General features: G+C 48.6%; 1 protein-coding gene across 1 annotated transcript in view; it reads right to left on the reverse strand.

Moving 5' to 3' along the window:
- The window catches only part of COL23A1 (collagen type XXIII alpha 1 chain), a 322,683-nt gene extending 310,365 nt beyond the window's left edge, over nt 1-12,318 (reverse strand). Inside the window, exon 1 of the mRNA XM_041762494.1 lies at nt 11,712-12,318. Coding sequence (XP_041618428.1) covers nt 11,712-11,996 — 285 coding nt within the window. The 5' untranslated portion in view covers nt 11,997-12,318. The remainder of the gene's footprint in view (nt 1-11,711) is intronic.
- Between the last annotated feature and the right edge of the window lie 6,540 nt (nt 12,319-18,858).

The following is an 18,858-nucleotide window of genomic DNA, read 5'->3' on the forward strand; positions in this document are numbered from 1 at the left end:
TCTATTTGATGAAACAACACTTGGTAATGAAAAAGAATGAACTGGGAAGCCTGGGTGACCCAGTGGTTTAACGCCGCCTTCAGCCCAGGGCATGATCCTGGAGACCCAGGATCGAGTCCCACGTCAGGCTCCCTGCATGGAGCCTGCTTCTCCCTCTGCCTGTGTCTCTGCCTCTCTCTCTGAATAAATAAATAAAATCTTTAAAAAAAGAAAAAGAATGAACTAATAAAAGATGCAAAAATATCAATGAATCTCTCAATAATTATACTGAGCAAAGGAAACCAGGCATCCTACCCCCTGCAAAATAAAATAAAATAATTTTTAAAAGTCATTTAGTGTCATTCTATTCATATAAAAATCCTTTTAAAAAAAGATGAATCAATAGTGAGAGAAATCAGCAATACCTGGGTAGCAGGTGGGAAGGGACATAATTCAAGGTGGCAGACAAAACTTTTAAGGGTTATGGCTATATTCACTACCTTGGTTGTGGAGATGGTTTCACAATTACACACACATGGTCACAAGGTATCAAATTGTAATTTTAAAATATTTGGAGTTCATTATGTATCAAATATACCTAAAAAAAATCAAGCAAACAAAAACACCCCAGCTTGGGCTCCCACAGGCATGGCACCCATGGGGTGGTGGAGCAGGGTCCTGGGGTCAGAAGGCATCACTTTACCCCATGGGGAAGGGGGTTCCACCAGGGGGCCAGGTAAATGCCAGTAAAGTCAAGGGAAGACAGTCAGAGAAAGTGCTTAGCCCAACCCTGGCATGTGGCAGGCGCTAGAAACCTTTCTCTAAAGCACCTGGAGTTTCCTTAGTGACTCCCACGGCACACTGAGTGTGCCCCAAACCACACGGGAATGTATTTCCTTAGGGTCCCCGCTCAGTCCTGAAACACGCTGGCATGCTCTGAACTGTTTAGTGTGGCAACAGAATGCAGTTCCTGAGCCATCTTTAATTCCCACCCCAATTTATGATTGTTCAAAAAGACACATCCCTTCTTGTCAGAATCCAGATTCACCGCACGGGGCTGACAGGAGGAAATCCCACGCGTGGCCCTGGGTGGTGAGTGGACAGGCTCCAGCACGGCTTTCAAGAGGTCAAGGAGAGCCCTCGAGGAGGCCCCCCAGGCGGGCCTCAAGGCCTCCAGGCGTCCTCACACCGCAGCCAGCCTTCCCCAGCGGCCCGGTCGCCAAGCCAAGCCCTGGCCCATCCCCACCCGATGTGGCCTGCTTCCCACGAGCCTGGCCACTCAGTCTTGTCCACAGGGAGCGCCCGTGGTTTCTCCTGGTGTGCCGTTGGATTCGACCACGTCGGGCGCACTCGTGTTCCCCCAGAGTCCACGTGCTGAGGTTCGAACCTCAGGACCTCAGAACGAGACTGTATTTGGAGAGGTGGTGTTTAAAATTTTTAAGATTTTATTTATGTTTTCATGAAAGACACAGAGACAGGCAGAGACACAGGCAGATGGAGAGAAGCAGGCTCCTCGCGGGGAGCCTGATGTGGGACTCGATCCCAGGACACTGGGATCATGCCCTGGGCCAAAGGGAGACGCTCAACCGCTGAGCCACCCGGATGTCCCTGGAGACTAGGTCTTTAAAGAGGTGATTAAGCCCAAATGCGGTCCAACTAAAGTGGCTCCAATGTCATGTGACCGATGTCCTTCTAGAAGAGGCAACAAGGACACTGACACACAGAGGGAGGACCACGAGAAGATGCAGGGAGGGCATGCTCACATGCAAGCCGGGGAGAGGCCTCTGGAGAGGCCACCCCAGCCGACACCTTGACCTCTGGCTTCCAGATTCTACAACTGCAAGGAAATTAACTTCTGTGGTTTACGCTCCACTTTGTATGGCAGCCTAAGCACATAAAGACAGAGGGGGTCTCCCAAACACCCCAGCTGCCTCTGCAAAGCCCTAGGTGTGAGCCTGGCTACAGGTGGGAGGAGGAGGGGGAGGAGGAGGGGGACAAAGAGGAGGGGGAGGAGGGGGGTTGGAGGGGGAGAGGAAGGAGGAAGAGGAGAGAGAGAATGAGGGGGAGAGGGAGGAGGAGGGGAGGAGGAGGGGGACAAGGAGGAGGGGGAGGAGGGAGGTTGGAGGGGGAGAGGAAGGAGGAGGAGGAGGAGCCCCAGAAAGAGCCCTGGCACTGGATGTTAATTAATACTCTTGGCAGCCACCCACTGTCAGGATCAGCAGAGCGGGGAGCTAGGGCGCGACGTGACATCTCACTCATCGTCCTGAGATGTGAGCGTCACTTTATCCTCAGGGAAACGGGGTGGAGCGGACACTATCACTTCTTTGCCAGTGGAGAAGTAGGGGCGCTGAAGAGGCAACTCCTTGGTTCTAGGCCGCTGTGGCCAGTTTAGGAGCAGCTCCAGACTCAGCTTAGATTTTGCAACGCTGGAGGCTACGCATGAGCCGTGAGGGCCCAGAGAAAGGGGCCTTCAGGAGGACCTGGGGTGGGGGCAGGGGACACGCAGTCACACCCATGCATCTACAGGCACACGCTCGAAGGTACGTGCACACTCACATGCACCCACACTTGCTCTCATGTGCTTACACACTACATGCACACAGTCTTGTGCCCTCCACCCTCCCAGCGGCTCATCCTCACACACAGTCCCCATACTCCAGTCCAACTGCCACACAAACTCACCCTTCCACTTGACTGCAGGACACACCACAGGGCGGAAAAGAAGATGCCCTGGATGACGGCAGCTCGCACACCACACACAAAAGGGCACCGTTCAATCAGTGGACAGACTGCGGGTTTTTTGTGTGATGATCCTCCTGGCCAGCCCCAAGCGGAGTAGCTTTTATTTCAGCTGTCTCCTAAAAATCCCAGAAATCACTGTAATTGCTTTATGACTTGTTTCACAATTCAAAGTTGGAGGCAAAGTTCGTTTTAGAAGCTGAAATCAGTCATTTGAAAGCACGTTCCTCCTCCTCCCCCACCACCCGATTTTGCGGCTACATCAAAAAAATAAAGATTTTCTCATTTTACCAATATGCCTTGAAGCAGATGTGTGTGAGGCCTCTAATCCATCAGGTTAATCACGAGGATTTGGGGGTGTTCGTGCCATGTTGCATAACCACAAGAACAGACTTATTACTTAAAGTAAATTTATTAGGTGTTTGGGTGCCCTTTTGCAATGAGAAATCCATCTCATAATTCTTGTGAATAAATCAGGTTTTTATTCTGGTCATAAACATGAATTTTTCTTGTCTAGATGAAAACAGTCTCATTCCGCCTAAAGAGAAATGGGATGGGAGGAATAAATGGAGGGATGAAGGCAATCCGGTCCCTGCTTTTTTTTCTGCAGTGACCAAGCAGTCCCATTTCCCGTCACTGACTCAGAGTCTGGACCCACGTTAATACCTTTTCCATGTCCGTGTGGCCTTTAGAAGCCGGCAGGATGCCAGCGTTAAAGGGACCGTGGGGGGACGCCTGGGTGGCTCAGTGGATGAGCTTCTGCCTTCGGCTCAGGTCGTGATCCCAGGGTCCTGGAATCGAGTCCCACATCGGATTCCCCACAGGGAACCTGCTTCTTTCTCTGCCTGGGTCTCTGTCTCTCCCTCTGTGCCTCTCATGAATAAATAAATTAAATCTGTTTTAAAAAATAAAAAGGACCATGGGGCCTCCTCTCCAATTTGCAAACAGACAGACACATGTCTTCTGGATTCATGCAAAGAGAGCCTCTAAGAAGAACAGCCATGTGCACCATGTGTATGACGTCTGGGGTACTTGGGGCATATTAGGTTATGTAATCCCCATAGAAACCTCATGAGGCAAGTACTATAATCCTCATTTAACAGATGGGCAGAGGTGCACCTGGGTGGCTCAGTCAGTTGAGCATCTGACTCTTGGTTTTGGTTCAGGTCATGATCAAAGTCCTGGGATCAAGCCCTGCATCGGCTCCAGGCTCAGCACAGAGTCTGCTTGTCCCTCTCCCTCTGCTCCTCCCCGATCCTGTCTCTTTTTAAATAAATAAAATATTAAAAAAAAAACACACACACAGAGGTTTGGAAAAGCAGTCATTTATCTGAAGTTACAAGCCTGGGAAATGGCAGAGCTGGGACACGAACTCTGGTCTACTTAAAGCTAAAGCACTCCCTGCCACCACATCTGTCAGGCCTGGAGGATGTCCTCACTGGCAGAAAAAGCTGCTACTGCAGCCAGGAGGGTGAAAGGGCTCAGGACTAGGAGTCAGGTCCCTTGGGTTCAGGTAATCGCTGACACCTGGGGCCAGTCACTGCCCCTTCTAGAAGGGTGCAGCCCACTTGCCAGGGGGTGGGGGTGGAAGACTGGGGTGAGGCCTTTTAGAAACGCTCTGAAGATGCACATGTGAACCCTCTGCCCGGGGTGTGCCTCAGAGAGGCACTCAATCATCTCCCCTGTAGCTTCTAGGAGCGCACTGACATGCCTTTCTCTAAAACTACATCTGTGAACTTATTTTTTCTCCCAACGATTCGTGCTTAGTCCTGAAGTACGTTTCCGGATATGATGAAGGGATGTTTTTTGAGTGCCTGTGTCAACAATTAAAGATTAATCCTGATCCTGCACGTGGAGAAAATCGAACCAGGAAGGAGCTGGAGCTCGTGTGTGGCCTCCAGAGAGCACTCCCCAACCAAATTACATGTGTTCACAGAGTTAGAAAGGAGGTACAGCCACACACTGAGGGCAATGCCTGGCCCTGCCAAACACTGCTCCAGAAAGGGGTTGGCACCACACCAAAAACATGAGCCTAATTCTGAGATGGATCTTCAATTTTTCTATATCTCATTTTCTTTAAAAGATTTTATGTATTAATGTATTAGAGAGAGAGAGAGCAAGAGTGGGGGTGAGGGGCAGAGGGAGAAGCAGACTCCCCACTGAGCAGGGAGCCCAACGCAGAGCTGGATCCCAGGACCCCGAGATCATGCCCCCGGGATAGAGCCCAAGGCAGAAGCTTAACCGTCTGAGCCACCCAGGCGCCCCTCCATATCTTGTTTCAAGGTTTTCTTTATAATTGCCTTTTGCTTAGAGCAACAACAACCCCAAATGAAATTAAAAATTCAACCAAAATATCAGACTCCATGCTGCCCATCATAAAATCTGAAGCATGAAAAAAAATAAAATAAAATAAAATAAAATAAAATAAAATAAAATAAAATAAAATAAAATAAAATCTGAAGCATGACTTCACAACAATACAATTTTGGAATACCACAGGAGGATAAACGAGCATGGCCTGGACAAATTTGGATATTCTAAAATCAAAACAAAACATAAAAAAGCCCTAAAGATGTTCCTCTTTAGGCAGTTACTTACATCCTACAGAACAACAGAAGGAAGAAACTTGCCCCATGAAACTACTGGCTGTGCCACATTCTGTGCCAACAAAAATCTGAAGGAGGCCTAGATTTCTGTTTTGATAGAAAGGTGCAGATTCCATTTATGGGATCAGATGCAGTAGTGAAACATGAACATAAAGATTGTGCAGAACCTGGAAAGACGTTTTTGATAGAAGGCTAAAATGCATACAAGGAAGGTATAAATGGTGCACGCTCTGTGGTTAGCACTGGGTAGGTGTAAATCTGTCTAAAGATTAAAGACTGGATGAGATTATGCAAAATGTTAAATAGGCCTTGTTTCAGGGTGGTGGGCTTATCAATAACATTAATCATGTTAAAGCAACACATATTTTGGTTTGGTTTGATTTTTAAGAAAAGGAGGAAAGGGAAGGGTAGTCCAACTGGCATGCTATTGCCCAACACTGGGTCCAACACCCTGGATATGGAGGTGGCCACAGCTCAGCAGCTGTGGCAGCTGGAGAGCCAATGAGCATGACAGGAGGCAAAGACAAAGGGGTCTGTACCCGCCTTGCAGAGAGCAGCTTTGAAAGAACTCCATTTCCCAGCAACATCTATCAATGTGTCATAGTGGGGGTTAGAATTAATTTGGGGAGAGGGACAAATGTGTAGAAATCTGGTAAAGGAGAGGGCACTTCTGAAGGTGTAGGATTATACCAAAACCCTCTGGGGCCCTGCAGGGGAAGGGCAGGGAATCCAGTGCCCAGAGTTTACCCCTATGTTGAAATCTAATCCTCAATATGATATTAGCTGATGGGGCCTTTGGGAGGTGATTAGGCCACAAAGGTGGAACCTTATGATGGGATTAATGCCCTTATTAAAAAGACCTCTGAGAGGGGCACTTGGGTGGCTCTGTGGTTGAGCATCTGCCTTTGGCTCAGATCATGATCCCAGGGTCCCGGGATCGAGTTCTGCATCGGGCTCCCCACAGGGAGCCTGCTTCTCCTTCTGCCTATGTCTCTACCTCTCTCTGTATCTCTCATGACTAAATAAAATCTATTTTTAAAAAAGTGCAAGAATCCAAAGTCATGTAGAAAGGCTGAATCTAATGAGATGATGCTCATGAGGGTAAAGGGGACATCCTGCTCTGGGGACCACGGTTACTAGTGTACACATGCTAGAAGGGAATCTGGGGGCCATGGTGACATATAACTGCCGAGAAAAGCCACGGAGACCACGGCCAGAGGTAAGGGAGGATGAAGAAGAGAGCTGTCTGGGCACACCTGATGGATACAGGGCTCCCTACACAAGTTTGGGTGTAGTGATCTTCTTGTCCTGGGAGCAGTTGAACCAGTTTCTCCAACCTGACCAGCCTCTCCCACCTACTGCAGGGTGACACAGGTATTCCCATTCCCTGTGTCCGCTGCAATGTGGGAAAAAGCTGGAAAGTGGGACCCCAGAGTGCCATCCCAGGATGGAGGTCAGCCCAGCCAGTCACTGTGGGGTCAAAAGAACAACCACTTAAGGGGTAAAGACCATACCCCATAAAGAAGGGGGTTGCGCTGGAGACAATCCCCGGACACACCAACCTTGCCTTTGACTCTGGCTGGGGGCAGAGCTGGAGACCTGACCTTGAGGAAAAGAGAAATTTTGTGGCTGAGGAGCATTCTCAAAGGGGGTGTGATTATGAAAACCGTGGTGGGCTGGTAGATGACCAGCCCCCGCATGCCCCTATTCTTCTCTGGGGAAATATTCTACAGCACCGACACTGCTGGTTGCTCCCCAAAACATTCTCAGTCCTCCTTCTTAACAAAGCCACCATTCTCTTCCAGTGGCAATGTGCCCAGCCTCAGGGGAGGAATCAAGATTGGTCCAAGCCTCCTGTGGCAACCCCATTACCCTTGCCAGTGAAGGATGATGGCAATTGGGGGCCTTGGCTCTGGTTGATGGCCATCCAGGATGTCTCCTGAGAGGTGCTGGGAGCTTCCCCTCTCTGACTCAAGAAAAAGAGAAAACCTATTGAGAAAATAACTTTTTTCCTGCCCCCTTGCCTTCTACCTTGGTTACTCTTGTATGAAGACACCAGCTTGGCGCTACAGCAGCCATTTTGAAACCATGAGGAAAAGCCAAGAGAACGGCAGACCCTGGCCTGGCCCCCACTGGTGCCCAAGTTGCAGGACTAACCCAGAACTGCTAACTAACTTCCAGGCTCCTCTGGTTATGCAAGACAATTCAATGGCTGTACTGTTTAAGCCACCACCCTCAGGTATTCCGCTACTCACCATCAAAAGCACATTCACTGACCAACACCATCCTCTATATTATTTTATTTGCTTGTCACTACACAGGTCCTTGTGAGCCTCACATTAGGAAACAGGAAGCTGCCGCCCAGGAAGTTGAAGAGGTGAGATGACACCAGTTGGCAAATGGCAGGACCGGAGCCCTTCTCTGCCAGCTGGGATAAATTCATTCCATTTGTGGATGATCCAACTTTGGGAGCCATGCTGCAAATCTTCAAAACCAGTAATGTAAATGTCTGATTAACATTTCCAAAATTTGTTTGCAAGAAGAATGCCCTGACAGGTGGCTCATCCTAAGCATGCTGCTATTTTTTTTTTAAGATTTGTTTGTTTATTTATTTATTTGAGAGAGAATGAGCATAAATAGGTGAACGGGTAGAGGGAGAGGAAGAAGCAGACTCTGCTGAGCATGGAGCCCAATGTGGGGCTTGATCTCATGACCCTGAGACCATGCCCTGAGCTGAAACCAAGAGTCAGCCACTCAACCGACTGAGCCACCCACACACTGCTATGTTTTAATACTCTGGTTTCTCTTCCAATTGCACTACTCTTTTGCCTTTTCCTAAACAAATTGCTGTATTCATAAAGCTCTCCCAAATTGTTCCCCCACCTCCACGAAAACAAAAAACACCACAACAAGAAGAAGGAAAGAATAAAGGGAAAGTGAGCATGCCAGGAAGTCACTGGAAAGAAACTTTTTGGTCTGAGAGCCAGGAAATGTCAAGGAAACAAATGTCACTACAACTGACCCTCCATCTCCTATGGTTCCATGGGATTCCAAGACTGCCTCTTTATTAACGGGTACACTGTAGGGCAGTCCTGACAAGTGGCAGGCTGCCACAGAGGTTGAAAAAGCTACCTGTGATTCTGGGGTTTATGGTAATTTAACTAATAGATATAGTAGTTGATGGTGGGGAAGGAAATTGAATTTTACCCCGAGTCTCTGAGTTTTTCTTGTTTTCAAACTGATTGGTCTGGACAATGGAAGACCAGGAGCCAACAATAAATCCATTGTAAGCTGGAAATGGTCTCCTCTGAATACAGCTAAATATTTCTTTAATCCTTGTATTAAATTTGTCACTGTAGTATGAGAGCTATTTTATTTACTCTAAAATTTAAGCTGTTGTAACACTGTAATTATAGATGTAACAAGTGGGGGGCTTGATAGCTTGGGCAACCTATTTAAGGCACTTTAAAAGCGTAATATCAGATGCTTGGGTTGCATTTATATTTTCGGGTCACGATGAAGATACTATCATTAATGACTTTTTTATGTTCTGAAAGCCATCTCTTTCATTTTTGTATCATGGGAAGGGTCTTTAATAATCCCAAGTTAACATGAATATGCCTTTTTTTGTAGTTTCTCTGTCTACATTATCGGGCACATCAGCCAGTCCCCAAAAAAGTTATGTCACAGTTCTGTTCCCAAGGGAACAGACACATTGGGTCCCCTATTAACAGTGGCTTTTGTTGGCTTGTTTTTTAATTTTTTTTCTGACATTAAAGTGGTGTGTGTTTGGCAAGGATTTCTCTTCCTCAATTTGGATGTTGTTTCTGCCTCTGAAACTCTGAAAACAAGCTTGTTGATAAAGGACAAGCTGCAGGCACCCTCACATGCATCACTACTTCATCAGAGGCTCCAAAGAGGCTTCACCAAAAATAAATCAGTACTGAAAGCCATGTTCAAGTCCAAACGTGCTTCCCTTAAGAGATTTTCAGCTCAATGTGTATTTGTCCTCCGTATGTAACAGTTCAAAGAAGTATCTTCACATCTATTGAAAGCCGATTACTAACCATGATCATGCACCTCCCAGCCCCCACCCCTACTCCTCGTCTCAGCCAGGGACTCTAGGGTCACTGGCCAGCCAGACTGTGTGCATTTCCCATCCAGTGACACTGGTGAGAAGAATGGCTCATCACAGGAACAGACTGGTGTCCTGGCACAGAGATGCCTTCTCACAGAGGACCCCCAGACAACCAGAAGGTCAACCCTGAGGGCGTGAAACCATGGCATTCTGACACTCCAAGGGCCAGTCTGGGCTCCAAGCACTTAATGCTCTTCAACTACATCCAACTGAACCGAGTTCAGTTAGCTAGTTGTACAACATGTTTACCAATGTCCCATGCCAGCCTGCTGAGTGGTGCAGGGAATTTCACCTGGAAGTCCCAGGATGTGAAATTTCCCCTCTGCCTTGCTAGTCAAGAGCAGAGAGACTGAGACAGAGCCAGAGTCAAAGAGACATGAAGCTCTGCCCAAGAATTTTTAGCTCAAGCACTAGAATCCCACCCAGGTAAAATCAGTGCCTCGGGAGGGAGCAGAATGAAGTCATTGTAGTCTCTCCCCTCAGATCCTTAATCCTCAAGATCTGGGACTTGTGAATCCACACTTTTTCAGCTGTGGCTGCTCTGCCAGGACACCTGCCCCGTGCCTGCCACCAGAACGTGGACACAATTTGCAAGATCCTTGTAAAAGATTTTACCGGGATTTCCATTTTGCTCCATAGGGGCTTGCGGTTTATTTTTAACCAAGAGGGGCCTCCTATCAGAAAGGACGGCTACAGTTATTGCTCTAGCAGAAATGTTACTGGGCCTCCATAAATCAATTCAACACCCTGGCCTCTAGGGATTTGCCAAAAGATAACAGGCAGCAATTATGAAAGCTTCACCACCAGTTGCCAGCAGGGCTCCACGGAGATTTCGGAAGTCTGGGGGCAAAAATTGTAAATCAATTTTCAATTTTTCAAGGCAAAAATTGTAAATCAGGGACGCCTGGATGACTCAGCAGTGGAGCGTCTGCCTTCGGCTCACAACAGGACCCCAGGGTCCTGGGATGGAGTCCCCGGTTGGGCTCCCCACGGGGAGCCTGCTTTTCCCTCTGCCTCTCTCTCTGTGTCTCTCATGAATAAATAAATAATTTTTAAAAATTGGAAAACACGAAGCATCAATTCTGCTCAAAACCATGCTAGAGGACAGGTCATGCTGGTTTAAATTAAAGCCACTGAGAAACAGGGACTTCGGACTAAAGGGTGTGGGGCAATCTTCTCCCATTCTCCCAAAGATTCCAAATGAACTCAAGAGTGGACACAGCTTACTTGATACCTTGATAAAGATCACATTGGACGCAGTTCAGGGGAATCGGTAGGTGACAGGCCTGGCCTACGTCTCCTTTACCTTGAAACCCTGGCCCTTTTCAGGCTATCTTTAAGGATGCCGGGATCCACTTTTCCCAGGAGACCCCTGGCCAGTCCACCTGCCTGTCACAGTTCTCTGGGAGGGGGAGGGAGGCACTGCTGCACCAGAAGCGGAGGTTTTTAATGAGAATGACGGGTGAGCACTTCGAGGCTCCCAATGTGGCTTCTGCTTTGAGGACACACAACAGCAACCCTCGAAGTGTCACAGAGTTTCATGAGACGCTTCCAACCAGCGCAAGAAATTTCAAGATGTATCTGCATCGCTCGAAACCAGAATCGCTTTGGGTTTTGTTTTTGTTTTCCTGCCCCTCATCTTCCCAGGTTTCGGTGGCACTGGGTGTCCACGCGGGTCCAAGAGCCCCGGAACACAGCCCCTCCAGGATGGAGCCGCCCGAAGGCAAGCCCCTCCGGAGGGCGGTGGACGGGGAAGGCTGGGCTGACCAGGTCCCTCCGAGGCCCTCGCCTCCGCCGCGGCCGCCGCCCGCGGGGGAGCCCGCGCGTCCCCAGGGACTGCGCAGCCCTGGTGCCGGCGGCCGCTCGGCTACGGAGGAGGCAGACTCATCCGCCCGAGCCTGGGCATCAGCCCGGCGCAGAGGAGCCCGGCGGCCCCGCCGCGGGAAGCGTTCGGCGCGAGCGCACAGCCCCGGGGAGCCTCGCGCCCCCAGCTCCGAGGCCGTTCCTAAGTCCCTGGTCTTCCCTCGGACTCTCCCGCCGCTCGTTCCCGGCACGGCCCCTCCAGCCCAGGTCTCCCGCGGCCGCTGCGCCCGGGAACGCGACCCCGCGGCCAGAGCGGAGAGCGCAGGACGCCCTCGGGGACCGCACCCGCAACCTCGGCTCGCCGCGCAGGCCCCGGGCGGGAGAGCCCGCCCCGCGCCCCGCGCCCCGCGCCCCGCGCCCCGCGCCCCGCGCCCCGCGCCCCTCACCTCGCGCAGCAGCCGCTCCAGGTGCGGCTCGGCCCAGGCGGCCAGGGCGCCCGGCGGCCCCGCGCGCCGCAGCAGCTCCCGCTCCTCCTCCAGCGTTGCCACCCGGCCCTGCAGCGCGGCCGCCTGGGCGCCCAGCAGCAGGCAGGCGGCCGCGGAGCCCACGGAGAGCAGCAGGCACAAGGCGCTCACCGCCCAGGCCCCGGCCGCCGTCGCGGGGCGCCCCCCGCCGCCGCCCGCCGGGCCGTCCTTCCGCGCGTCGCCGCCGGCGCGCTGGCCCGGGCTCATGGCGCGCTGGTCGCGCGGGGGTCTCCGAGGGGGCGGTGCGGCGCCGCGGGCGCGGGCTGGCGCGCGGGGAGCCGGCGGGAGAGCCCGAGGCACGAGGGCGGCCGGGCGCGGGGCTTGGCCTCCGGGCAGCAGCGGAGCGCGGCGCACGCCCCCTCTCCGCGCCAGCTCCTCCGCGGCGGCCACTTTGGGCAGTTTCCTCTATGCAAATAGGCCCTGCCAGAAAAGGAGCCGGGACCCACCCAGGGGAGGAGCGGCCCGGCCGGCGAGGGGCGGAGGAGGGAAGGGAGCTGGCTCCTCTGAGCCCCCCGCCCCCGCCCCCGCCCCCGCCCCCGCCCCGCGCGCGCCGGGCCCCCCGCTGGCCCGGCCCGGCCCGGCCCGGCTCCCCACCTCACCTGTCCCGGGCGCCGGGCTGCACCCACGGCTGCGCGCGCAGCTCCGCGGTTCCCCAGCCCCAGGTCCCCTGCCATCCCCAGAGGTCTGCGCCGCGCCCAGAGACGCCAGCGTCTTCTGCAGCCCGCCTCTGGCTGGAGCACCGTTCCTGGCTGGAGGAAATGCCCCTAAACTTGCGAATTAACCTTTCTGACACTTTTTTAAAAGTTCCTAACTTCAAATCCCGTGAAGTTAGTGAGTCCGTCCTGGACGGTGCCTTGGCGCCGCTCGGTGGCCGAAAGCGTTCTCTGCGCCACTCGCGCTTAGAGACGCAGTCCGGAGGTTGAGATCTCTGAGCAGAAAGGTGCCTCTCAGAATCAGCGCTCTCACCATTTATTAGGTGCCAGACATGCGATGCTGGGAGCTGAAATGATAAGATCTTGTTCCTGACTTAGGAGGATTTTCATTTGAGAAAAATCGAGGCTATCACAAATGGAAAAGATGGGGAGAAAGATCTCCAACTTTCGTTCAGGTGATGGCTTCATTCTGTAGTGGAAGCGCAACCACACTGAGCCCACTGCGCCGTCCTGCTGCAAATTGAGATCACAGGTAGGAAAGCCTGAATGAGAATGAAGAAGCCCTTACAGGTTGGTGGGGGTTTTTTGGTTTTTTGTTGTGTTTTTTTTTTGTTTTTTTTTGTTTTTTTGAGATTTCATTTCTTTATTTCAGAGAGAAAGAGCCCAGAAGCACAAGCATGAGCAGGGGGAGGAGCAGAGGGAGATGGAGAAGCAGACTCCTCGCCGAACAGGAAGCTGGATACACAGGGCTCTATCCCAGGACCTCAGGATCACGGCCTGAGCTGAAAGCAGACGCTTAACTGACTGAGCCACCCAGGTGCCCTGAGGCCTTCACAGTCTTTCCAAAGAAAGGGAAGAAAGGCTGGAAGTCAGGTGGTGTATTTATATCCTAAAATGGGTCTCACCATAACACTTCCACTAGCATCTATAATACTCAAATAAAGCCAAATAAAACCTGATGTTTCCACTAATGTCTATAATACTCAAAACCACTTAGATTTTTGTGATTTGGGCAACTCCACAACCATTTTTGAAAAAAAAAAAAAAGATGTTATATCTATATCTTCCCTCTCGCTCTCTGGCTATCTATGGATTATTTTTTTTTTAATTTTTACTCATTTATGATAGTCACAGAGAGAGAGGCAGAGACACAGGCAGAGGGAGAAGCAGGCTCCATGGACCGGGAGCCCGACGTGGGATTCGATCCCGGGTCTCCAGGATCACGCCCTGGGCCAAAGGCAGGCGCCAAACCACTGAGCCACCCAGGGATCCCCTCTATCTATGGATTATTAATTTCTGTAGCCAGATTACTTATCCCTCAAAACTGTTGGCCTCCAGCTGACATGTTCCTCCTTACTCCCTTAATTCAGAGGGGAGAATTACCTCTGAGAGTGGGATAAAACAGAAGTGATTGGCATCTTCTCCAAATAGCTATGAGCTTCCTTAGGTAAATTGGGGTTATGGTTAGGTGATTATACAGAGATAGGTCTCAGGCTATGCTAAAATCAAGTGTGTGCCCAATAAACAGTCTGAAAAGTAATTGCTAAGCAAACCAGATTGTCTACTCAGGAAGAGCCCAACACCATCTTATAGGTTAGCACTTCAGTCTTAGTGCAGACATGTAGGCTAATTGCCCATCACCTGTCAGAGAAAGAAAATACCATATGATTCCACTTCTATGTGGAATTTAAGAAACAAAACAAATGATCCTAGGGGGAAAAGAGAGAGAGATGAACCAAGTTGCAGCCCCAGTGACGCAGTGGTTTAGCGCCGCCTGCAGCCCAGGGTATGATCCTGGGGACCCAGGATCGAGTCCCACATCAGGCTGCCTGCATGGAGCCTGCTTCTCCCTCTGCCTGTGTCTCTGCTTCTCTCTCTCTCTCTCTGAATAAATAAATAAATCTTAAAAAAAAAAAAAAGAGATGAACCAAGACTCTTAACTCTAGAGAACAAACTGATGGTTACCAGAGGGGAGGTAGGGAGAGGATGATGGGGGAGATGGGTGATGGGGATTATTAAGGAGCACACTTGTGATAAGCACCACCAGGTATTGTATAGAAGTGATGAATGACTAAATTGTATGCCTGAAACTAATACAACACTGTATGTTAACTCACTGATATTTAAATTACCAAAAAAAAAAAAAAAAAACAACCCACAACGCTAAGGTCATTGATCCTTTAACTTTTGTCTTTGCCTCCTACCTCACTATCTGGAATGTTCTGCTCTCAGATCTTTGAACAGCAAGTTCTTCCTTCGAGTCAAGGTCCCCAGGTCCTCAAACCTCACCGCCTCTGAAAGACCTCCCCTGGCTGCCCAACCTAAGGTATCTGCCCCCTTTGCCCCTCCTCCAAAGGATTACTCAGGGGATTAGGCCATTTATCACTGTTTGAAGTGACCTTTTCATTAGCAAGACATTTGTCTTGCTCACCACTGTTTTCTCAAGAAACAGAACAGGATCTGACACAGGCTGATGCTTGATAAATATTTGTCAAATGAATTAAGGAAAGGTGAAAATAGGTTTACTGCCTGCGGCTCACTTAAAAGGCTGGGAAGAAAATACTCTTATTTTTGTTAGTTGGAGTCCTAGAAGGAACAGATGGCATCCTCGGACTATAGACAGCTTGAATGTAAAGACTCTGTACAAAGTGAGGCAGTTTAAGGGAAGTCAACGGGGGTGGGGGTTGCTCAAGAAGCCTCCTGGGGTATCAACAGTGGGGAGCCATTATCCTTTCTAACTGAAGGCATGAGGAGGAGCTGTTGTGGGAACCCCATGAATGTTTGGAGCTATAAAAAAGGTATGCACAAGAGGAGCTGTGGACTCTGGTTAAGGGCCACCATGAGGCGGAAGGTGGGAGTTGCGGGGGGAAATCTCTTCCTGCTCTCTGATCTGCTGGGTCTCCTCCTTCCCACTGACTGAACCGACAGGGCAGGGAACCCAGATGATGCAGTGCAAGAGGTGAGCCTGCTAAGGACAGAGGGGTGGAGAGATGAAGAGCAGCTCTGTAGGGTGCGGGCGGGGGGAGGGGGGAGAAGAGAATCTCCACCATGTTACCAAACATGCATATAGCACCTACCGAGCTCAATATAGCTACTGCTGCTTCTGGATGGCTAACCCATTAGCAATAGGTACTAATCTTCAGGGAGACCAACTGGCTGCTTGGTGGCAAATCACCTATTTTGGATTCTATCTGTCTCCCACGGGCCAGCAGTTTGTCTCTCATGAGGATAGCTAGCCAATCCAGGTATGGGTTTGTCTTTCCTGTCTGCAGAGCCTCAGCCAGCATGTAGGTATGGAATACATTACAACATAGCATCTGAACAGGGACCCACTTTACCATGACAGTGAGCCCATAACCATGGAATCCACTGGTTGCGTGATATCCTGCACCAGCCAGAAGCAGCCAGGCTCACAGAAGATTGGAACTGCCTTTCTTTCTTTTTTTTTTTTTTTAAAGGTTTTATTTATTTATTCATTCATGAGAGACACAGAGAGAAAGAGAGAGGCAGAGACACAGCAGAAGGAGAAGCAGGCTCCATGCAGGGAGCCCGATCTGGGACTCGATCCAAGGTCTCCAGGATCACGCCCTGGACTGAAGGCGGCACTAAACCGCTGAGCCACCTGGGCTGCCCAAATCTTAAAAAAAAAAAAAAAAAATAGAGCTATAGAAACTATCCAAAATGAAACAGAGGTAAAAATGTTGAAAAAAAAAATAAGCAGAACATCAGTGAGCTCTGGGACAGTTTCAAATGAATAACTGGAGTCCCTAGGGGAGACAACAGAAGACATTTTTGAATAAATAATGGCTGGAAAATAATTCCAAATATGATAAAAAACTATAAACTCACAGAGGATTTTAAGGAACCCAAGTATAAAGAGCATAAAGACAACCATGGCAAGCACATCATAATCAAACTGCTTAAAAAGAGTGGTAAGGAAAAAACCCTAAAAGCAGAGAAGACATGTACAGAGGAACGAACACAACAGAAGACTTTCCACTGGAAACTGCAACCCAGAATATAGGGGAGCAATATCTTTTGTCAAGCAAGAATTCTATATCCAGTGCAAGTATCTTTCAAAAACCAAAGTCTAAATACTTTGTTACAAAACCTCAAAAGATGTATTACCAGTCGAACCACAAGAAAAAGAAATGTTAAAGGAAGTAATCAGGCAGAAGGAAAGCTGTATCAGATGGAAATATGGGTTTCCATATTTGAAAAACACCAGAAATGGTGACTATGTGGGTTAATATAAGAACTCTTATTTAAATCTCTTTAAAACAAAATTGATGTTTTATTTTTAAAAAATATTTATTTATTCATGAGAGACACAGAGAGAGAGGCAGAGACATAGGCAGAGGGAGAAGCAGGCTCCTTGCTACAAACCTGGTATGGGACTTGATCCCAGGACTTGATCCCAGGACCCCAGGATCATGACCTGAGCTGAAGGCAGATACTCAACCACTGAGCTACCCAGGCGTCCCAAAAATTGATGTTTTAAAGCAAAGATAAGACTGTATTGTGGGGTTGTAGCATATGCCTAAGTAAAATGTGTGATGACAAGAGTATGAAACCCAGAAAAGGAGAATTGGTAATTGACCATTAGAAGATTCTTTTGCTCAGGGTTGTGAGTTCAAGTCCTGCATTGGGCTCCATGCTGGGCATGGCACCTACTTAAAAATATGTATGTTTGTGTGTGTGTATGCATGTGTGTGTGTGATCCTTTTGTTATATATGTGAACTGGCATAATGTTACTTAAAGGCAAATTACGATAAGGATACAGACTACAAACTCTAAAGCAACTGCTAAACACACACTCCCAACACACATACACACAGGCAGAGCTGTAGGTAATCAGCCCCCAACAGGGGGTGCCTGGGTGGCTCAGTCGGTTAAGCATCTGACTCTTGATTTTGGCTCAGGTTGTGATCTCAGGGTGGTGAGACTCAGCCCTACATTGGATTCTGCACTGGCCATGGCAATCACTTAAGATTCTCTCTCTCTTCTTCTGACCTTCGCCTGCCTCTCTCCATAAATAAATAAATAAATAAATAAATAAATAAATAAATAGGCAGATAACCAACAGATATAAAGTGGAATCATGAAAAAATACTCCATCCAAAATAAAGCAGGAAAAGATGAAAATGAGAGCAAATGAGACAAATAGGAAATAGGAAGATGGTAGATTTAAACCCAAATATATCAATAATCACATTAAATATGTGGTCTAAACACAACTAAAAAGCAAAGATTGTCAGATTTGATTAAAAAAAAAAAAAAAGCAAGACCCAACAGTATAGTTCTTACATAAAACACTTTATGGAAACAAATAAAAGAATGGGAAAAGATGTACTGTGCTGGCATTAAAATGGAGATTATACCTATTTGCACAAATTTCATGTGGTTCCTATAGCCCCCAAACAATAGGAATATAGTGTATAGGCTGTAGAATACTGAATAAATCCAGAATCCAGGGGGTCCAGCCGGGTGGCTCAGTTGGTTAAGTGCCTGACTCTTGGTTTTGACTCAGGTCGTGATCCCAAGGTCACGAAGTCAAGCCCTATGTGGGGTTCTTTGCTCAGCACAGAGTCTGCTTGAGATTCTCTCTCTCCCTTTGCCCCACCCTTGCTCACATGCACTCTCTCAAATAAATAAAATATTTTTTAAAAGAATATATGGAATAAATTAAGAAACTATGCAAATAATAGCTATCATTCACTAGCACTTTATGTAAATTATTTCATTTAATCCTCACAATCACCCTTGGAAAATTAGGTATTAGTAGCCCTCAGATGAGACTACAGAGAATATGTACCTTGCCCACCTATCTAGGTAATACCAGGGTGTGAATCCAATTTGACTCTTCAGGCAAACATTGCTATACAGACCAGATTGTTCTAAAATTTGCAGTTGTGAGACACACAAAATAAGGTAAATGTTTCTAAAGTAATTTTAAGACTATAAAAAAATAGTGAGATCTTTTAAAATTAAATTCCCGTATCAAAGATATACTCTACATATCATTTAGGTCTATTCTTGTCATTCATTCAAAATCATACCTGCCCATGTTTGTCTTTAGTTAGGGGTAAATCAGCAGCTTTATTTTTATTTATTTAATTTATTCATGAGAAACACACACACACACACACACACACACACACACACACACACACAGAGGCAGAGACACAGGCAGAGAGAGAAGCAGGCTCCATGCAAGGAGCCTGATGTGGGACTCGATCCCAGGACTCCAGGATCAGGCCCGGGGCTGCAGGTGGCGCTAAACCGCTGCACCACCGGGACTGCCCAATCCAGCAGCTTTTAAAGTGCTGGATTTTTTAAGTTTAAAGAAAAAAACATGTAAATTTCATTTCTATTTCTAATGGGAAACATTCTAAGTCATGGGGTGGGGAGAGAG

This window comes from Vulpes lagopus, chromosome 7 (assembly GCF_018345385.1).
Source record: "Vulpes lagopus strain Blue_001 chromosome 7, ASM1834538v1, whole genome shotgun sequence".
Classification (NCBI taxonomy): domain Eukaryota; kingdom Metazoa; phylum Chordata; class Mammalia; order Carnivora; family Canidae; genus Vulpes; species Vulpes lagopus.